The sequence below is a fragment of the Micromys minutus genome (genome assembly GCF_963924665.1).
Source record: "Micromys minutus genome assembly, chromosome: 31".
Lineage (NCBI taxonomy): Eukaryota > Metazoa > Chordata > Mammalia > Rodentia > Muridae > Micromys > Micromys minutus.
The window spans coordinates 4,080,345-4,104,152 of record NC_137966.1 but is presented as its reverse complement, the minus strand read 5'-3'; the positions used below and the strand labels follow the sequence as shown (position 1 = coordinate 4,104,152).

The following is a 23,808-nucleotide window of genomic DNA, read 5'->3' as shown; positions in this document are numbered from 1 at the left end:
TTGAGCATATGGCTTCAAACTCAGCCATGACGATGCAGGGACCACTCTCATCAGCCTTTCCACACAGTCTTTCAACATTCCATAAGCAAGCATCATTAAAGTAGTCCACAAAATGCTCCTCTAAAACCAGAGTGTCATCAGTTCCTGGGAATGCTCTGGGCCCTTTCAACATTAACTTAATATCAACCAGGAACATACTCCTTTGATATGTCACCTTTCTCCTAATCATTTACTTACCCTCTTCCTTCTCTAACCAACACTACGGGTAACCACTGGTTTTCCTGGCCTTTGGCTATGCATTCTGTAGGTTCAGTTTGTACACATTGCCTCCCATGCTGTTCTACATCTGTCCATCATACTCTTCAGTCTCACAGCACCTCCCACCGGGTCTTTGACACTAGATTTTCTAGAACCAGATTGTTAGAAGGATCAGGCTGTGCTGCCGGTATTGATGTTCATTTTCAATGCTTTGTTTTCAGTGAGGCCATTGAAATAGAAATGCACATAAAGGAAGAAGGGGGAGTAGGAAGAAATGGTATGTGCTAAATCTAGTCAGTCACCATTAAATGAAGCCATCGTACCAACCCTCACATTTTCCTTTCCTACTGCTGCCATGTGGTTTCCTTTGAGAGATTAATATTCCTAAGGGACCTTGGTGCGGAGCGATTAGATAATTCTCTTCTACACATATATCCTAATGAGTGCTCTCAGGCAGCATCCGAGGACATTGAGGGCGGGGGATTATACTAGGGACTTAGGATGCAGTATCAGCTTTCCTCTACTGCCACTTGGGCTGAACATCTTGCGGGAACAAAATGACTAAACAAAAGTGTGTTAGTCATGAGTTTGTGATGCTGTTTTAGGGTGCGGGGACAGATATAGAAATGTAGATATACAGCAGAACTTAACCCCAGTTTCTCTTTTCTGGAAGCCATAACAACTGGAGACTTTTTAAATATTACTTTAATAGAGGGGGTGCTTTAGTTAAAAGGTAGTCTTGAGATTTTTTTTCTGCTTGAAACAAATGAAAAATAAAGCCGGTCTAGTATATGACAATCAGTGTCCCTGTGAGTCAGGAACAGAAGGTCACCTTTCTAAGCACTGCTTTGACCTTTGTGTTTGCTCTCCATAAACCAAGGAGTCTTTAAAGAACCTTGTGGGTGGTGAAAGCAGTGTGAGGAAAAGATCCATCTCTAGTCTGGAGAGTTATGTGTTCAAGGCTGATTTATAAATTTCAGTTCTGTCTAGTTCCTGAAACTATTCACTTATGAACGGACAAAGTACCTTCCATATTGCTCAATACAAAAATTATGTCCTATGAATGTGTGAAAATGAGCCACTGGGAATCTGATAGAAACTTAGGCACATAATTAAGGTTTGCCTTAGTGTTAATAATAAGGTGAGAACATAATGTTTATGTCTGAAATGGGACATGTTTCACTTGGGATAATAACATTGAGTTGTTGGAACACTCTGCACAGAGCTTGTATTCAGATTTTTAGAGTTCATAATGACTACATGAGTATAGCTGGTTCTTGACACTTTGTGGGTTCTTCTTTTTCCCATCATTGATACCCTGGTTTGACCATTTATCATTAAATGGGAAAGAGATAGAGATAGAGATCCCTGGATCTAATTTCTTTTTTTGTTTTCTTTCTTAACCATGGCCACTAACAAACTGCAGTTGACCCCACTGAATGACTAACAACTACTACCAACAGCTCTCGGGGCCCTTGCATTCATATACATTCTGAAAATTTCCTATAAATCCAAATGTCATACTATCTGCAGCTGGCAAAACATGCCTCTGTCAGAGCACAAGTCAAATTAAATTCAGCTGCTGAGGAGAGTCCAAAGAAGCCCACATGCCTACACCTGGGACTAAAATAAAAATATATTCTCAAAATATTTCTACAATACCAAACATTCCAGAATTGCCACTACACACATGAAATGTTCCTCATCTCAATATATGTCTAATTTGCTCCAATGGAAGGCTTTTAATATATAAAGCATATCATCTATATTATTAATTTTATATTACTGTGCTAAAACACCGTGGCCTAGGCATCTTACAGAAGAGTCTACTGGAGGCTTACTATTTTAGTGAATAGTCAGTGACCATCATGATTAGGAACAGGCAGAGTAGAGTAACTGAAACTGAGAGTTTCAATATTGAAACACAAACATGAGGCAGTGCTGGGAATGCTGTAGGCTTTTGAAATCTCTATTACTACCCACAATGATACACCTTGAATTTGTAAGGGTTACTGTTGTTTTGATGAAACACCATAAGGAAAACCAAGTTGAGGAGAAAAGGGTTCAAGTGACTTTCTTCACTTGAATTACAGATCACTGGGGGAAGTCAAGGCAAGAAAACAAACAGGGCTGGATACTGGAGGCAGGAGTGGATAGACCATAGAGTGTGGCTTATCTCCCCCATATTCCCTACCATGGCTTGCTCAGTTTGTTTTCTACAGCAGCAAGGACCACCATCCCAGACATGGTACCAGCCGTATTGCCCACATCTATTATTATTAAGAAAATGTCTTTCAGTCTTGCTTACACCCCAACCTTATCCAAGCATTTTCTCAGTTAAGACCCCCTCCTTTCCTATGGCTTAATCATGTGCCAGATGGACATGAAACTTTCCAGTACATATTTCCACCAACAAGTCTGTAGCTCCTGATCCTTCTTGAAGAATTCACTGAACTGGGGACTAAATATTCAAACATGAGTCTAAGGTAAGCAGTCTCATTCAGACCATCTACCATTAAAAGTCATAAGATTTCATTTTCAAATGTTGACTTTCAGGTTATCTTTATAATTCAGTGTCCTATGTGCACTTAACAAATGCAGTTTTAATTACTGACAACTTCATAAATGCCAGTATCATTTTATGATATATATGATATATGTATACACACATATATATGTGTATATATATATATATACACCCCACATATATATATTTGTGTACACACACACGTGTGTGTGTGTGTGTGTCTACACAAAGAGAGACTCTCAGTATTGTTTTGGAATACATATAAAGTGTTTGGAAATGTTGATCCCATGAGAATTTTAGATAATGTCATAGTATCCATATCTTATCATTGATGCAGTTTTGACTTGAAATAGGTCTGTCCACTATGTAAAGCTTGTTAAAAATTACTAAGTTGAACAGTGATTTCCATATACACCATCTGGTTACCCATATGAACTCACAGCAATGTGAGCGAAGTCTTGGCATAGAGGGGGAGTGATCTTCCAAATCAATAGCTAGTATCATCCCATGAGCTCTAGGAGAGGAAATCTTTATACCCCAGAACAGATTACAATCCCAATACTTTCTGGATAACGGGAACTGAGTAGAATGGGAATAATAATTTTTAAAAAAAGCAAATACAAAGTTGGAGGGAAGAAGTGAAGGAACAGTAAGGAGATGGGGCAATATGTTAAAAACACATTGCATGAATTCTCAAAGACTTGACCAACATATTCTGAGTGAGTACATTAAATTACTCAGAGTCCTCATCTCCTTCAGTTATTAAAAATACTGCAACTTCAGTATATTTACAAACATGCTCCCTAAAAGGAATAAATTAATTTATACCTAAAAACATGTTATTTTCAGGAATAAATGTAATTCCCTCTAAAAAAATTATCACATAAATTATTAAACCATTTTAAGTCCAATTTTTATTACATTGGTAAAGTACATGTGTATTTATCTATGTTACTAGAGTGCCTGCTATCATTTTGTCTGAAAAATTAATCTGCTTCATTATCTTTTTGAATGGCATTTATAAGATGTGCAGCAAAAGGCTTTACAGACTGTGCGCGTGAGTTAAAATGCTTTTCAAGAATGTCTTACCAGAGGTTGTCTTCACTACTTCGGTGGTATTCCTCAAGCCAACAAAGGAAAATTGGTACAGCCTCCATGATCTTGTATCTCCCACTTCCACAGAACTGCGCTTCCACTGATACACAATTTCTTCACGAGGATAACCATCTACCATGAATTGAGAAAGCTTACATCAAATGTGACTGAGTAACAACCACCTTCTTTGAATGAGTTGTAAATACCCAGGGACTGAAAAAACTGAAAGTCATATGAGCACTTGGAATAACCTTGAGGAATTTGCCTTGTAGAAAATTAACATAGTGCACATCACATCCTGCTAGAAAGAGACTGAATGTAACAAAGTCAAAACTGCCTTTGAAAAACAATCACTTTTGATTGCATGCAGTGTAAACAAGGAAGGATATTCTAAAAGCTGTACTTCATATCACTTGAAATAAGATACAAAAGTGCCCAGTACAAATGAATATTAGATATGTAAAAGAGTGTTTCAAATCAAAGAGTGGCCAATAGTTCAAGGTTTTGTCAGTCATGTAGATGTAGGAACCATAAAAAGATACATAAGAAGGCTTCTCCAATAATTATCCTAATATCATGACCATTTACATTATCAGATATCAAGTTATTCAGGATTAGGCTATGGTTTTGACTCAGTTTTAACATACATTGGAATTTAAAATTAAAATCCTTGTGTACAAATGCCAACAGGAACACACAGAAGAGCTTAGGTGAAGATCATCATGAGAACACTATTACTCTCTCACTCAGGCCAAAACGGTTGTGAGCATGAAATCCCTTGCCACAGTAGAAATCTCAACTACTTTGTAGATGATTCTTAACAGAGGCTCTTACAGTTCTTATACCATACAAATGATATATATGTAGTGTATGTTTCCTGAGTGGAAAATACTATTATTAATTAATTGGGGAGTGTTCTTTTGACAGTAGAATATGAATGTACCTAAAAGTAAAGTTGGCATATAGCTCAAAGGTAGGATGTGTATCTATCATGGGACATATAGCTCAAAGGTAGGATGTGTATCTCTCATGGGACATATAGCCCAATAGGAGGATGTGTATCTATCATGGGACATATAGCTCAAAGGTAGGATGTGTATCTATCATGGGACATATAGCTCAAATGTAGGATATGCATCTATCATGGGACATATAGCCCAATAGGAGGATGTGTATCTATCATGGGACATATAGCTCAAAGGTAGGATATGTATCTCTCATGGGACATATAGCCCAATAGGAGGATGTGTATCTATCATGGGACATATAGCTAAATGGGAGGATATGTATCTATGATGGGACATGGTACTGGTTTCATTCTCTAATTTGGTCCCATATAAATTGATGCATGAATAAAGACGTGAAGAGATAAACATTACTTCAACCATTCATATATTAATAATGTGAAGTGAAGATGACCATTGACCATGAAATATGACATTCTGTTTGAAGGAACTATTCACATTAATATACTTTTATTTCTTTTTTGTTAAATCTTTGTTGGCTCTTGTAAAAGAGAGCAGAAATGTGGCAATGGCCTAATTGTTGGGGACATGTAACAGGGCACACTGAGAATAGAAAAAGCACAGTGCTACATGGGAACACTGAGGAATGTAGTGGTAACTGATTTTTTTAGAACAGTAAATGGCATTACATTGTGTGTAGTTTCTGGGGGAAAATTGTCAGTTACAACCCGGTGGTATACATGTTTCTTGTTTCTGAGTTTTAGCTGCCTCAATAAATTGACAGCCCTATTTGGTTAGTCTCTCTAAAAGTTATGGAGATGTCGAATTTATAACTGAGAACACTCTGCTCAAATAGATGATTAGGAAATAAGCTTTATAGTGGAAACTTTTCTAACTATATACATATAATCTTCTAAATATACATTGTACACATTATATCACTGAAATTGATGAAGCAATGAACAGATGATCAATTCTCCTGTCACTGTCTTTTAAATTTAACTATGGTTGTGACTTTTTTGAACTTAGGAGTCTCCCTGACTCAAGAGAAGAGACATTATGTTGAATAAAATGCATGTTTAAAATCTATCATTAAATTTCATGCCCTCAAATCTGTCTAACTGTTAAACCAAAAACAAGACAGAGGTGGATAATCTAACATAGATGTTGAACAAACAGGAGAACATTTAGAAAACTGAGGCCTGTTTGGTTTTGAAAATCTGTGGAAGTTTTAATATGTAATGGGTGATAAACTTGTTAGGTCCTCTTGATATGTTATATGACCTGATGAAATTAACAATTCAAGGTTTTACAGTGTTGGAATGCAATGCATTTTTACAAATATAAAAACAGAACAGTGTTAATATAGGGTACACTTTGCTGAAGAATAGTATTGAAGGTATAGTATCAACCATTTATACCTTGTCCATTGAGTCCTAGCCTGGTCTCAACAATTAGTCTGGGCATCCATTGTCTATTTTCTAAGCATTCTCCATTGATCAATTCTTTTTCAGAGATTGTTACACTAAAAATTATTTCAAAATCAATAGTAAAGCACAGTTCCACTATGCAATTTGTCAGATTCATTGAATTAATTGACAAGGCAATTAGAGTGACTACAGGTGGCAGGGCACAATCTGGAGAGAACATTACTTACAACTGGAGAACTCCAGGGGGCAGGAGTGTTCATCCATTGGGAAGTTGTGTAATTGCAACTGGCACTCAGCATCAATTGTTAGCCTAATTAGAACAACAATAAACATACAGAGAAAAATGCTAACATCATTTCTAAAGTGCACACTGACATCTTTTCTAGAACAATCTTACATTGTCCTTGATAATACAGAGTGATCTACTATAAAAAAAATCAAGTTCTAAGTAAAAATTATTTCTGAGCAAACTTTATTTACATGGTAGATAGAGCCACCTACTTCACCTCAACTCCATTTATTCAAAATATGTGGTTACTTGTTTTGCATTTTATCTTATTTATTTTTGCAAATTAACTACACACTGGAGATTTCTCAGTGAATATATTTAGCTCGTTTAAGAGAACAAACTGTTTTAGGAACTTAAGCTTGTTTAATGTATGCATCAAATGAAAGTTGACAGGTCTCTGATCTTATCAGCTAATTAACATGAAGCCTTCTGTTGGCTAAAACTTGCTGTTTTCATATTGCCATAGGTGGGTTTGAAAATACCTCTGAAGCAAAAAATAGATGATAGATAGATAGATAGATAGATAGATAGATAGATAGATAGATAGATAGAGAAATAGACACATACAAACATACATACATACATATGTAGATACATAGATACATAGACAGACAGATACATAGATAGAAAGATAGGTAGGTAGGTAGGTAGGTAGGTAGGTAGATAGATAGATAGATAGATAGATAGATAGATAGATAGATAGATAGATAGATACATACATACATACATAGATACATAGATACATAGATACATGGATGGATTGATGGATGGATGGATGGATGGATGGATGGATGGATGGATGGATACATACATACGTAAATACATACATACATACATTCATAGACAGAGAGACAGATACATAGATGGATGGATGGATATATGATGTCTTATATAGGAGAGGTTTAACTAAATGCAAACAACAGACTATAAATGCAAATGCACTGAGACAATGGGAAAGACTTCATCAGTGAGTCACGGTTTATACAAAGTTAAAGCCTCATGAATCTTAAGCCCTGGGTTGTGACTCAAGAAGGGAGTTTGAATCTAAAGGAGTCTAGAATTTCTGACCACAGGCATGGAAAAAAAATTATTCTATATTGGTGATGGTTGGTGGTTTCCAAAATGTCCATGTTCATGAGCTACATCTCTTACAACCCAGAATGTCACTGCTTAAGTGACAGAAATATCATTTTGGAAAATTGTAAAGAATTTTCTAATTAGCATAACTTTTCATCTAGGACATTTTCGATGTTTCTGTGCTATAATAGAGCAGTGAGTAATCTTTCTGTGTATCTTCTGTGGCCTATGAAGCCTGGATGAACTGAACTACTTCTTTACAAAGTGCCCTGATGGCTCTGGTACACTTAAACTTATTCAAGGTCACAGGGACCAGAAACACAGTTATGATTTGTACTTAGACAAGCCACTCTTCTCAGGAGGAAATTTGAATCATTATCTCTAAGATCATTCTTCAAAGGAAAGTTTGGCTTTACTCACAAATGAGATTTTAATTAAATCTGATTATTATTAGAATTATCTCTCAAAATTAAAGTGATATTTTAATTAAAGGTAATATGTATAGACTGTAGATATAAATATAGATTCAGAAGTATAAATAGCTCTACAAAAATGCACATACACATTCAGACATTTATAACTCAGATAAGCCACTAAATTAAAAATCATCTTCCTTGATGTATACACATATTGTTTCAAGTCTTAAGCAGATCATTATTGACACTTTAAGGAGGCTTATATAATTAAACACTGTTCCCCAAATTAATAGAATTAAAAATTGACTACAACATTATAATATGATAACAAGTCTTGAGGTAGAGTGAATAATTGCAGATTTCACAAGACAAAGTGAACTCTGATCTATCACACAGACTTTGATTTCCACTTTTCTAATTCCAGTCATTACCTTATCAGGAATTTAAAATATTTTTAATGAATCTAAAATAGACATAATGACTTTCTTTTGCAATTGGAGCCATTTTCCCCCAGTAACCGATTTAACTATGGTAAAGAATTCAACTCATTTGAAGGTATAAGTTTATATGTTTGTATTAAACATTACAAAAAATGAATATAATTATGTTACCTATTACATGCTAACAGATGTTCATATTTTTTACATTTTGCTAACATATAAATAAATTTTAAACACTTCATGCCCCCAAGTTAGCATTTTGCCTGTCACTTATTTACCTGTAACCAATCTATGGGGCAAGATTCTTACCTGTCAGGTAAAGAATCAGTAGCTTTAGCTCATAGATATTAAAGAATGGGAGGTAAGTTAGTAGGAAGTAGAAAGATGTTTGTGTAGCACAGTGAGACCCTTAGTGGATGTCAAAGTCCCAGGCATTCAAATGCTACTCAAATGGAGACTTATACATTCAGTTTCCTTATAATAAAACAGGGATTCTAAAGATGTCAAATGGTCCTGAAAATGCAGTAGCTCCATCCTTCCTAATATCTAACAACTGTGTTCACTTAATACATCTAAATAGAAAATGTAACCAAGGAAAATATGGTGCTTGTGATGTAAAGACAGTGCTGACATGTATTCTAGAGACCAGATTGTCCTCATACACCTTCTAGCAAGTTCTATACATAGAAAATGTATAGTGACTCTAGCTCATGTGGCAGCAAGATAGAAAGCAAAGGGTCTCATGGTTCTTTTTCTTTCCATCCTCTTTTCCTCCCTGAATACATAGGGTTGATTTTGTTCTTTTATTTCCAATCTCCCCACTCCTGCAAAAAATAAAGAAAAAAAAGAAAAAAAAGTACAAAAAAAAAAAAGAAAAAGAAAAGAAAAGTACCTCAAGGTGTAGAGAACACGACCATCATTCCAAATTCTCAGCATCCTGTTGGGGGTGGTGATCCAGTGAGCATCAGCTTTTTTGGAGTTCCTAAAGAACGTGTCTGGAATCCAGATTTTCCCCACCATATTGCTATTCAACCGGAGGACTTTAATGGTACTGTTAAACTTCAAACGTCTGTCATACCACGTTTGGGCAAAAAAGATATCAATGGTATATTCCTGTTTCCAAAAAGAACAGAATATTTAAAGTGCTTGTGTATTTCCAGTCCCATGCTCACTGCCAGTATGAGACAGCATGGAACTCTACCTCACCTGCCTCTCACACTAGTTTCACACATTTATGATTTCTGATGAAATATCCAATCCCTGGGGAATACCGTTTTTCACACACACACACACACACACACACACACACACACACACACACACACACACAAAGCAAGAAGGTGACCACTATTTGCTAGGAAGAAGTGGAGGTGACTGCTCCCTGTCCACTGGAGGATGTTTTTCATGATCTCTGCATCTACCTCACCCTGCCACCAAATATGACTATATAATGCCTAAAAGATTAATTGTTCCAGGCTCACAATTATAAAGCAAACTGGAGCCCAATACATCCAAGATTCTTAAATGAAGATTTGTAGGCTTGGCTGCCTTACAATAAAAGAAAGGCTCTAAAGATGCCAAATGATCACTCCTGTGAAAATATAAAATATATAAAACACTTTGCCCCTGACAAATAACAAATGTGGAAGGCAACTTACTAGAGCTAGCAATTGTTTATTCCATTTCTCTAAGTGAGATTAAAATGATTAAATTGCTCCCTTTGCTCAGCTATATAATGCTTTCATTTGTAAGTTGATTAGAATAAAGTTATTTTCTTAAGGTATTAGTAGTGAACCATATGCTGAATTAACCTCTCCTGTGGAGCATGTTCTTAAATGTAATAATGACAGGTGAATATAACAATTCACAGTAAGAGGCTATCAAACATAAGGTTGGTGAGTTTAGAAAAAGGCAAGCAAGTACTGTGTGACATTCAGATCTGCAAGACTGGGATCCGAATACAATAGTTCTGGTGTGGCTGGAACATTCATGGGCAGTCCTTGGGGGAGGGGGTATCCTTTTTTATTACATGGGCTTTGTTACCTTCATTTTACAAAAAAAAAAAAAAAAAAAAAGCTAACCCTAAGACATGGGTCCACCTTTTAGGTCCTGGATCCTTGTGACCTTTGCGTTTTGACTTTGTCATCGGTATGAGAGTTTTTAACGAAACCCAAAACCCTGCTGCCACTTTGTATGGTTTCGTTGTTGCTTTTGTTTTGTTGGTTCGTTGGTTTTATTTTTGTGACTCTTCAGCAATTCTTCCTTTGGGTCAGTCTCTGCCTATGTGCTTTTCACTTGTCAACACATTTAAGAAATCATTTTACATCAGTAATCAATATATATATATATATACTCTTATAACAATGAATGGCATCTTCAGTTATGCAGTATCATCATGGTTCCAAATTACTATTCTTGCACCTTTCACTGCTTTATATATTGACTTCAGTCAGATTGATCTTAAATAGGAAAATCAGAACTAATGAGAACAAATTAGAATTCTTAGAATATGGAAAATTCAGAAGGCCCTCCCTACTCGGTCCATACTCCATTTTACGCTGCAAAGCATGAGGCATTAGGAGCAGACGTGGTTTATCACAGCTACAGGTGACATCAGGATGCACGTATGTTGCTGCATGCACACTGCTCTATTGTCCTTTCACCTGCACTACGTACTCCTGGATCTCGCTGTGGCAGACTACAGTCTACTGTGTATGCCCTGCACCTTACTCACACGTTACTTCTCAGTTAAAAAATCTTTCTTATTATATTAATCATTTACTTCATTTATTTATATTCCAAATCTTGCTTCCCATACACCCTTACAGGGCTCTTTTCTCCATTCCCTCTCCCCTTGGCTTCAAAGGTAGTCAGCAGGGAGACCCAGAAGAACGGGTAAATAAATGAACATATGTAGCTGCCAGGGCTGAGGTTCGGGGGAAACTCTTAAAAAGTCTCAGAGACCTGCGATGGGGGGAGGGCTCCCAGGACTCAATGTGGGTGACCTTAGTCAAAATGTGCAACAATCCTGAAAAGACCACCTCCAGTAGTCAGACAGAAACCCACTGGAGTGATGCGGATGCCCACTCACCTACAAAGTTTATGACCCAAAATTGCTCCTGTCTGTTTGACATTTTAAAGTGTTGGGAAAACATCGAGTTTTATGAACGATTTTTCAACTAATTAATGCTGAGTAGAAAAATGAAGTGATGTAATAAATCTGGACATATTTTAGCTCCAAACAAACCAACAATAAAACCACATTTCACAGACCTCAGAGAAGTTCCCAGAGACCCCCAATCTGGCCCAAAGTCAAGCTCTATCTTTGAATATACTTCCAGCATGGACAACCCTAAATTATTACATACAGACTGTCTTTAAATACTTATAGTGTGTGTGCGAATAATACTCAACTTGTAATATCTGTGATTACATTTATTGTTATGCAAGTAATAAGAGCAACTGAAAGTTTATATCATCCTATCTGCCTTTCTGTGTGTGACAATACAACATAAATTTATTGTACCATGGTAAACACCAGGTTTAATTAATAATATCACAATAACTTATTGTGTTGTTAAATATAAGTTACTATATTATGCTCAGCATTGAAATTATATTTTTCTGCTCTCATTTTAACTGAATCTATGTTTCTTTGCTACATTTTACCATATTAAATACATTTAAATATACTGTGCATTTATTTCTCTATTGTTTATCAATTTATTTGCCTTTCAAATTTTATCCCCTTTCCTGTTTTCCCCTCTGCAATCCCCCATTCCATCCCCCTTCTCCCTGCTTCTGTGAGGGCGCTCCCCCACCCACTCACCCACTCATCCACCCACTCTCATCTCACTGCCCTAACATTCCCTTACATTAGGATATTGAGCCTCCACAGGACCAAGGGCCTCCCCTCCCACTGTTTCCAGATAAGACCATCCTCTGCTACATATGCACTTGAGCCATGGGTCTCTGCATGTGTATTCTCTGGCTACTGCTTTAGTTCCGGGAGCTCTGGGGGATCTATTTGGTTGATATTGTTGTTCTTCCAATGGGGTTGCAAACCCTGTCAGCTCATTAGTCCTTCCTCCAACTGCTCCATTGGGGCCCCCATGCTTTTTTGGATGATGTGCTGTGAGCATCTGCATTTGATTGGTCAGGATCTGGCACAGCCTCTAAGGGGATAGGAATATCAGACTCCTGACAGCAAGCACTTCTTGGCTTCAGCAACAGTGTCTGGGGTTGGTGTCTACAGATGGGATCGATCCCTTATATTCAATCTAGGTGTTCACTTCAGATTCTGGTTGAAAATATAAATATACAATATGTATTCTGAGAGACATTTCTAATTTGAACCACACTACTATTTTTATACCATCAATATTCTAAAAATAAGACAAATCTCATACATACTTTTAGATCAACATTATATCACATTTATACATATTAATTTCATATCTATCCATATTTGATTTTGATGACAACAATCTTCAAATTTGAAACAGACATTACATGAAAAAACAGAAGGTATGTAATATTGCATTTTTTTCAAAATCTTGATTCTCTATAAAAAAAAGTACAGTCCTTATGTCCAAGCTAAATATAGACAATTAAATTCTGCAACTCACCATGTTGATAGCATTCACTGGACCAATGCTGTTCACATACATATCTGTATGAATTAATGTTGGTTTCACTGAAAAAAAAATTATAGGAATGTGTTTTTGTTTTTGACAGGAAGAGAACTGTACTCATTTAGTCAGGTTTTTTGTAGCCTAGATCACTAGAAATTATTTATTCACAACTAATTTAGTACTCATCAATACCTCACATTTTCATAATAATCTTGTATTCAAAGAAATATCTCTTTAGGCAAATTGTTTCGGAAAAGAATCACTGTGTAATAGAAATCAAGAGATGTTTCTTTCTGCTTGCAGTTTCTACAGGGTTCTTTCAGATCTCTTGCTTTCCTCACGTTTTCCCCTTCAAGCTCCAGAGGCAGTTCGTGCACCCTGACCACTCCTGATTGATGTACACAGGACAGTGGTTACGGCTATTGGGGATCTGAGTTTTAAATGTTCAAAGTAGCCATAAAAGCAGTAATGTGACATTGCTCTCGCTGGTGCATTCAGCGTCACCTCACCCTCACACTTCTCTAGCCAATATCAAATCAAAATATTCTCAGTGATCTACTGTATGCTGTAACTGTGTAGATAGTATCAGGAAACTCTAAGGAAGCCTATTACATACTGATTTGTTACACAGAACTGACATTTAAAAACCGATACATGTTGTAATGTTCAAAGTTGAATGAGCATGGTCTATTTTAATTTAACATTTCATGAGAGAGGATACATGAGATGGTTCTGGGCTTCAATTCAAATCCACTTGTCTCATCTTTATTCATTTTTCTTGAAAGTACCATGCCCAAACCCTCTGTGGCAGATGGAGTTCTTCATCAACACTGACATCCACACTCTGTCTTCCTCCTCTGAGTGAGCTTCCTTTCCTGTCCCTTGACTGTGGGGTTGAAAAATCTTACTTAGACACACAATATCTAGACAAAAGTGAATGTGCCACTTCAAAGCCCAAAAGTTAAGCCTTCTGACAATCTACCTTCTCTCTCCTTCACTCTTACTATGCAAAAGGTTTTCCTAGCTTGGATGCTGATTCTGTAGAATACCAGAATGTCAGCCCGCTTTGCCTCACCTTAGGGTAGCCCTTCTTTCACTTTGGTGCCAAATAATGCTTATGGCCACTGACATTTGCAGCTGGTTGTCCCACAGATGAATGTGCCCAATATCCTCCCTGCTGTTCTTCACTGTCCCTTCACTTCTCTGTAGGGCCATTTCATAAGTCGTGGTCATTTCCTATAAAACCTTTCCTATAAAACCTTTATCTAGTAAACTACCTAGAAGGTTTTAAGCGTCACCATTGCAAAATTCCAGGCCTGACTGCTTTTTATATGCCTTCTCTTCTCTTTCTTCCTTTGGGGGGGTGTTGTTGTTGTTGTTGTTTTGTTTTTGTCTATGTGTTTGTTTATAAGGTGGTATTTCTCTGTAGAGCCAGGCCTGCCTGACCTACAACTCACTCTGTGTATCAGGATGGCCTCAAAGTCATATATTTACCAGCTCTGCCTCTCTGGTGCTAGAATTAAAGGTGTGTGCTACTGTTCACTGCCCATCTTGTCCTTTATCTATATTCAAAATTATAGGATTGTAATTAAATGTGTTTTGTCTGGAAAAATACTGATATGCTATTCTAACTGAGTAACTACTCTTGGAACATCCCTTTCTACAGCACAAAATCCAAAACTTCCTCATACCTCCTATGTCAGGTCGAAGTTTGTTGTCGTACCCCTCCAGCAGGTTGTTTAAGATGACAGTGACATCTCCCTCGGGGACTTTTGGAGTCAACACCCACGTTTTATTAGAAGCATAATCTTCATAGTCATCATCTGACTTTTGGCTAGTGAAGCTAAGGAAACAAAAATAATGGTCAACAAACACATAGGTTACTCCTGGGTTGACTCCTACCGTAAACAAGCCAGAGGAAAGGAGAAATGAGTCAGGATCTCACAGAGGCAGAAAAGGCCTGCCTGATGCTTGATCTAACCCACTAAACTGCAGATAGAGACTAAAATACTGCCTCCAGTTTTTGCAGAGTGCTCTGCCCTTGAATCTAATAATAAGGCATGTGTTTATCTTTAATTTTTGCCTTTCATTATTTGACATTCATCTCACCCAAACTGCCCAACCTCTTAAAGGAAATTTAAAAATAAAGGTAAACATGATATTTAAATTACTGTAATGCAGCTTAATAATTCAGCCATTGTAACATCTTCTTTCTCCTTGAAGAAGTTAACTTATTCTGAGCTATTAATGAAAGTAAGAGAGTGATAATTAGATTCACTCCCAACTGCCACAGACTTTAGAGCAGCCCCTCCTCCCCCAATTGAGCCACTGAGGAGAGTTCAGGCTTACTGCCTTTTCTGTCCTCAGGCTACCTGATGTGTATTTTCTCCACTTTCTTGCACTGAAGGCTAAAGACTTCCATTTATCTTTTAGTTGTTAAGAAACTGGTACTATGAAGAAAAATGTAGTAACAGACTTTAGTTCACCCTACGTCATAGCAATATTAACTAAGCAGGAATCTCACCGTGATGCTGGGCATATTAAAGTCATATAAATATAAATAAAATTCATTGTTTTGACAGATCAAATAATCACAAGATTATACAGTCTCAGTATTACAAGCCAGAACCTGTTGAGAAATTCCTCACAATTAGTACAGAAATGAAGAACGAATTTGGAAGATGGATTGAACCTCGTGATTTTTTTCTTTCCTATCACATGTCCTAGCCCATTGAGTTAAAGTTATTGCATTTTTCAGGATTGAGGAAAATGTAAATTATTGCCAAACCTCACCCTCACTTCTCTCAGCACTTCCAAAATCTGTACTTTAGGATGAAACTTGAGGATTGGAGAAAGTTAACATAGAAAGATTCCCACACCCCTACCAGCCTTAGCTTTAGTTTTAATCTCCTAACTATGAGAGAAAATGGGTAGTGTTAGTCAGAAGATTATCATTTTGAACAGAATGCATATATTTTTTACACCTTTTCTTACAGTCATTTACTTGGAGTTATTTAATTGGTGGCCGTAAAGTGTATCTTGGCACACCTGGGAAGCTCGGGCTTGAGGTAAGCTCAGCAAACAACCTGGGGTAGGTGCTTCTCTCCCTTTACCACGTGGTTGCTGGGCAGTCAAGCAAGAGCCGTGAAGCTGGGTGGCAGACACCTTTACCTGCTGAGACATGCATTTTCCCCACATCAAATCTCACTTTTCTTCCATCTTCTCAATCATTGAAATATTCATAGATACAACATCCCGAGAAATTAAGTATCTATGATACCTCTGAGCACAACATAACTGTTACCACCCTACCCCACCACAATGCCCCTGAGCCTGGTAGGGCTCATCACATCACAGAAGAGGAGAGGAAAAGAATGTCAAAGACAGAAGATGAGAAGGCGTGCTATAAAATGTGTTCTGAAAACGGCATGGTCTGACAATCATGAATTCACGGAGACTCTGGGTACCTACAGAGAAACAAGTCAGCCAAAATACTAGCAGAGATAGAGTGTGTCTCATGAAGATCTGCACCTCTGGGTGCTGTTGTCCATTGATAATGGCTGGGGAAGAATGAATCATTATTGTTTGGTGATGGAGCTACTGGTATGTTATCTATACTTCAGTGGATGGCCTCTTATCCATGGGCATAAGAGAAAATCTCATTAGTCTTAGTAGGCAATATCTTTTAGATAAAGGAGAGAACATGAAGTGGGAAAGGGAAATAGATATGTTGGTGGGGGTTCCAGCATGAATCAAAAGTGAAAAATGGCTGGATATGATCATATATTATGGTATACATATATAAAATTCTCCAACATTAATGTTTTGAAAGAATGGAAGTGTCATAAATATAACACACTCCTGTATAAAATTATAAAACAAAACTTATAAAATAATACATTAATGGACAAAGCTGATTAAGGCTTTTTATATATAAAGGTTGTGAGTATCTTTTATCTGGGAACTAAATGCCAAGGAGGGGCTGCAACCCCGATTGATATTCAATATTTCTACAATAACATACCAAAGATAGCATTTTACATTTTGTTTTTTTAATGAGGAATAGGAGCTTTAGGCAAGATTTCATCCTAGAGTATTTTTACTGAATCAGAATGGCTGGCAGTGTTTCAGCCGGCTCTCCAAAGAAAGGCCGCACTGACCGGCTCCCAGATAGAAATTGCCTCTGGGTCTCAAAGCCTCATTTCACCAAAGCATTGCTAAGCACTGCCTAATGGAGTTCTAATCCTATGACCCAGATCTTGCTAGTGTGAGAGGGGAAGGATTCCTAGCAGGGAAAATTCAAGCTATGTTGTTTATGAGAAAAGATTATGGTCAGTCCATCAAATGCAGCCCTGATAGTATTTTACTACTATAAGTGGTCATGCCAAAGTGTAAGAGACTTTTAAATCCACACCCTTTCTTCTTCTGCTTCATACATATGGATGGATCCTCTTTTCTGTAATATAAGAAGGTGATGTTCATTTTGTGATTTAGTATGTTTATTTATAGAAACTTTTTATATTAGCAAATGAGTGTTCCAAGAACAACAGTACCATATTGATATTACTTTTACTTTCTAGCAACTAGAATAAAAATTCAGTTAATTTAAGCATAAATATATTTACTTAGAAGGAGGAATGTTATACAGATTGTAAGTAATAATTTTTCCAATATTATCAGTTTCCTATCAATTGCTGAAACAAAACCTAATTGGTTATTTGAAATAAATATATCAGTGAAAGTTTTATTTTCACAAGTGCCCAAATAGATACGGAGAGTTAAAATACAACAAACAGATTAAGATCGTATAGTTAAGAGGGTGGTAAATCTGGTTTACCTTCTGTATTAATTTTCAGTTTGTCACCTGAGGTAGTTTACTCAAACTTAGTAAATCAAAAGATTTTGCATATTTAAGCATGAGAAGTTATCAGTGTTCATATTACAATGTGTGGGAATGAGATTATATTAAGAATTTAGCTACGTCATAATTATCATTGTAAGGTGAGCAGTGCTGTGTTAACATAACAGCTCAAAGCCTGGAACTGAAGCCTCAGTCCATAGATGATGCTTCAAGGCATTTACCTAGGATTACTTCAGAAAACCTAAACACAGATGTTTTCTAGGAAGAAAAATAATGAGCCCCTATATGATAAATAAATGAGATTTAGCTTCTCTACAGCTTTCCCAGCTGAGATCTAAATTAAAGGGGATGATGCATAATCTGGGATCATGTCCAGATTTGTCTGAAAAAAAATAAAGGATACAATTTTCCTCGTTCATAGTAGGCTGTTTCTTCTGGGCATTCAAAGTGGGGCTTCTGTATTTACAGAAGGGCTATGATAATGTACGACCAATAAATGAGGCACCTTTGCAAAATTGTGAGCATGCATGAGCACAAAGAGACTGATGATTACTTAAAAAAATATATTCAACTGTTTTGTGGCTTGAGAGCAATCTAAGTTCAGGATCCAATTACAGTCCCTGTGAAAGACTTCCTTTTAGAGGAAAAGAAAAGCAATCAAAATTATTCTTCAATTAATTGTCATAATTTAAAAATGTAATCCACCTGAGTGATGTGTCATTAATTAATTAGCCAGAAGGCTTTTTAGCCAAGAATTATGGACTAGTAACCTTAAACGCCTCAGTGAACTTTCTAGAAATGCTGAACTCTAAGATCCATCTACAGTCATAAGTGAAGCTCTTTTAAAATTCCAAATCCTTGGAATTTCTTTAATACATTTCTATTCCCAGTTTGCCTTAGTCACTTGAATCTGTGTCTACATGTTGTAAATCAAGGTATTCATCATTTCTTTTTTATTGGATATTCTCTGTATTTACACTGCAAATGTTATTTCCTTTCCCTCCAATCCCATCCCCCATCCCCCTCCACTTGCCTCCATGAAGGCACTCTCACTTCCAATCACCCTCTCCACCTCAGTGCCTTGGCATTCCCCTACACTGGGAAAATGAGCCTTCACTGGAGCAAAGGTCTCTCCTCCTGTTGATGCCAGACAATGCTGTCCTCTGCTGCATATGTACCTGGTGCCGTGGGTCTCTCCAAGTGTGCTCATTAGTTGGTGTTTTAGTTCCTGGGAGTTCTGGAGTGTTTGGTTGTTTGGTATTCATTTTTATTTTTGTTTTTACAAATTTATACGTGGTTTGAACTAAGCCCTTACTATAAACATTAACTCATTTCAAAACTGATAATGTGTTATTTATGAAAAGGCAGGATTTATAAATAAAAATACAGTAATAATTACATAAAAATTTCTTAATATTTGGTTTTTGTATATATTGGGGGTGTTTGCAGTAAAAATTAAATAGTTATTGTAAGGAGGTTTATATATTTATCTATGTCATATTCTAATAGATTTACTGCAGCTCGATGTTAAATGAGGGTGTGGTCTTTTCTACACTCACCCGGCATAAAAGAGCAGACAGACAAGAATTAATCTGCATTTGTTGCTTAAATGAGCTGTTATTTAAACCATTTATATTCACTTCCTCATAAATTTACTTTATATTTTTCTTTAATATATGAAATATATACAAGTAAAATAATAAGTGGTATCTCATTTATTTTCATGCCTAAAATCCTTTTAAGCCACACATGCTAGTCCTGTTTAAAAACCTGTGTACCAGTGCTATGTTGGTACTGGTTGCAGATTTATTTTATAGACACAATGATTTATATGCATAGTATTTTGCATGTTGTTATATATCCCCAAGGTCATAGATATCAGTAATGTGACAACTTAAACAATTTTTATTTAAAAAAAAAACTTGGACTTTGGAAGTTTGATCTGTTAATCTTATCTTCATGGATAGAGAATTACCTCAGACATATACTACCACACTTGGCTTTTCAAAGGCACTGGTAAACTAAACATAGATATTTAATTGATCCACTGAGCCATACTGTTAGGCTAGGAAATAATGTGTGTTCCTTGGTCTTTGATTATAGAAATAATAGTAGTAAATATAGATACTATGAAATATTCATAGTGTTCTAGAAAAAAAAAACCTTTAGAAACCTCAATATGTCTCTCATTTGTGTTGTAAACATGGATGCTCCTATAACTGTCATTTTCAGAAATTATTATACACATTCATACTTATCAGTAGGCACTTTGGTTTGCCAAAACGTAACCCATAATCTATGTGCTGCAAGGCTTTGAAAAAGAATGAGAATAAAAAAAATCTTCCATTGCAGTGGTTTTCAACCTTCCTTAATACTATGACCCTTTAATACAGTTCCTCACAATGTGGTGACTCCCTACCATAAAATTATTTTCTTGCTACTTTATAACTGTAATTTTTCTATGTTATGAACTGTAATGTAAATACAATTTTTCCAAGCATCTTATTTGACCCGATGAAAGGGTCATTCAACCTGCCCAAAGCTTGACATTGTAGACAACAATGATTTGATATGCCCTTACTGTGAAATAACAGCAAAGCTTGCAAATATATGAAGGTACTTTCTGGGCTTCAGACAATAGATTCTTTCCAGAGCTGGTTGGTAAACACATACATTTTTTTCTTCTTTGTGCAATACACATTTTTTTTTTATTTTCACCTTGTGCATTTATTTACATTTAATTTTACAAAAAATTAAAATAACCCAATTAACGACAGAAGGTAGACACAGAAAACTTAGACTCCCATTAGCTACTTCTGACCTCAGTAGCATTTTTTTTCCAAGATCATCCAAGTGCCTAGCATTTGCTAAGATAGCCACTTAACATCATCTTAAAGTGTTGAATGGATAAATATTAGTATGTTTTATTTGTAAGATTAGTTAAAAATCCATAAGTTAATTTTCTCCTAATACTTTTATGAAAGAGTTGAAGGTAACATGCAGATGAACTTCCTGTTACAGTATTTCCCATCAGTCATGGTACTTTTCTTTTTTTTCTTTTTTTCTTACCAATTTTTTTTTTAAAAAAAGAGGGATACATCTACAGAATTTTAAAGGCATTTTGGCATAACATTATATGAATATTTTTGTCAGTACTTAATTTTTTTAGAGGTTTGATAGCATGCATTGAAATCCCACTAGTTACCATAAGCATGAAGTACATGTAGGACAGAATGTGGCGTGGAAACAGAGTTCTTGTTGATTATAGATTAAGCATAATGATCTACATCCCAACCAGCCCTCTGTGTGCACATGGATGTGATGTACTTGATATACACTAGAAGTAAGTGTTGGGTCCCAACAGCACAAGTTCAAGACCACCAAAAGCAACAAATTCTAAAGTCATCTCAACTAGGATGGTTCTCTCAGAAGACGAAAACAAAAGTATTGATATTAAACAGGGTCAGGAAGAAATATAAATGTATATTTACAGAAGAGGCATTGTTTTACTTATCAATCCATTTATTTATTAGAAAAAAATCAATGTTCCTGTTTAAAAAACTGAGAAAAATGTTATTTTTGACAATTGTGCTAGGAATAAAACCCAGTATTTTCTGTAAGCTCGGCAAGCAAGCATCCTACCATCTCAGCTCTATCTGATCCTCAGATTCTGCATTCCTTGTTCTGTTCCTGTGGTGGAAATCAAAGATATGACATGCAAGAAATTGAGGATAATGTCATCAGGGCACGTGATTACATGTACCACCAAGAATTAGTTCAAAGAAGTAATAATTTATATTTATCTATATATGCTAACTATTATACTTTAGATTCTATAATGTTACTTCCTCCACAACATGTATTCAAACACACTCTATAAAATTAATTCTTAATCCTGTGTACTCACAATATGTAGAGGTCCTTATAAAAATACAAAAGTTAAAGATTTTTTTTTAATTTGGTGACCTAACTGATCAAAGATGAATTCAAACCAATGTATTCATGTGATTCTGAGGTGTGGGGAAAGTAAGAGCCTTTGGCAGAGAATAAAACAATTTCTTGGATATCTCCTTAAACTTTTAAAACCTCTAAACATTCACTTTTTGTGTAGAAAATAATTTGTTTTGGGGTATGCAAGTCAAAATAAGCTGTCAATCACAAATCACTGTATTCAATAATTGTGTCCTACGAAGACAGTCCCTTTTGAACCTAAAGTTTTCAAACCATTCTGAGAAAACAAAGAACACGAAATGTCATGTGGATAAATTATGAAAAGACACTAAAAAGATATATAGAAAGTTTTACTGTTGTAAATGTTCTTTCAGCACATATAATCACATTAGGTAAAGTCTCACTTGTCTCTAATCGGCATCCAGCTATTGTTTTCAGTTTGCTAATCTACTTTGGAGGGAGAGCAGTAACAAAATCAACTGTTCCGATAGATAAAAATCATGTAATAAAAACAGAGCAACATTATCCTGGTGGTATTGCAATTACTTTACTAGCTGTCTTCTATTTGTGAAAAGTGATACTAATTTTTAGTTTTTAATATTTTAAATGAATGTCCTGAGATTTATAAAATTACACTGAACAGCTAGCACTTGGGACTTCAAAAAAAATCCAGTAAATGATAGAGTGGAGATATGGTTCAGTGGTTATGAGGAAGTAGTACTCTTCTGGAAGGCCTGATTCAGATTCTACCACCCACATGGGTTAACTCACAACAGCCTGCACGCTCAGCTCCAGAAGACCCTAAACCTCTGGTGTCTATGTCCACACAACAATACACACACACACACACACACACACACACACACACACACACACACACACACATATATATGTATATATATATATATATATGTATGTATATATATACATAAATTTTGAATGCATACACAGACACACACATGTGCTGCATGGGCTGCAATTAAAAGGAGACAGATCGAAAGTATAAAAATTTATATTTCAATATGTACATAGCCACATGTCACTTAGTTTGCTGTGACATCATGAGAGTGGCTGAATTTCAAAAGTGATATTTTATAGGTCTAGGTTTTGTCAACATTCAGTTAATCAACTTGGATTTGAGACTCATATGCAAGACAGAACTGTAGGTAGAAAAAGAAGGTGGAAGGGGTGGTTCTGGCATCAAACACCTCTATTTTTATTTTTGTGGAGACAAATACTTGAACAAGTACATAAAGGCAGCACTTAACATGAAAGACAACCCTGTGTCATTCTCCTAGAGGTGTGACTAATCTGTCTCTCAGTACAACTAACTTGACACGGATTAAATCTACTGAAGTGCCTCTCTAGTTTGAAACCTCAATGTTTTATGAGAAAGATGAGTATTTTTTTCCAGAACAAACACTATTTCAAGCAATGGATAATACTTTTGTTTTCTTTTCTAACAAAAATAAAAAGAATAGACGTCTCCCCAGAGGCTCTGCTGGAGCCATACTGATACAGTTGAGGATGCTTGCAGCTAACCATCAAACTAAACATGGGGACCCCAATGAAGGAGCTAGAGAAAGGACTGAAGGAGCTGAAAGTGGTTGCAACCCATGGGAAGAACAACAATATCAATCAACCAAACTCTCCAGAGCTCCCAGGGATGAAAACACCAACCAATGAGTACACTTGGAGACCCATGACTCCAGGTGAATATGCAGCAGAGGATAGTATTCTCTGGCATCAATGGGAGGAGAGTTCTTTGGTCCAGTGAACGCTCATCTTCCCAGTGTAGGGGAATGCCAAGGTGTTGAGGTGGGAGTGGGTGCCATGTAAGCAAGAGGAGGGAAGGGAGGATGAGA

General features: G+C 36.3%; 1 protein-coding gene across 4 annotated transcripts in view; it reads right to left on the bottom strand.

Moving 5' to 3' along the window:
* Positions 1-23,808, bottom strand: part of GABRG2 (gamma-aminobutyric acid type A receptor subunit gamma2) — a gene marked incomplete at both ends in the record, with an annotated part of 78,091 nt that overhangs the window by 40,400 nt on the left and 13,883 nt on the right. For 3 of the 4 annotated variants that reach the window (XM_080942225.1, XM_080942226.1, XM_080942228.1), the window contains 5 exons: positions 3,875-4,012; positions 6,503-6,585; positions 9,390-9,610; positions 13,126-13,193; positions 14,823-14,974. In XM_080942225.1, coding sequence (XP_080798351.1) covers positions 3,875-4,012; positions 6,503-6,585; positions 9,390-9,610; positions 13,126-13,193; positions 14,823-14,974 — 662 coding nt within the window. The remainder of the gene's footprint in view (positions 1-3,874; positions 4,013-6,502; positions 6,586-9,389; positions 9,611-13,125; positions 13,194-14,822; positions 14,975-23,808) is intronic. The other variant, XM_080942227.1, reaches the window with a different exon arrangement.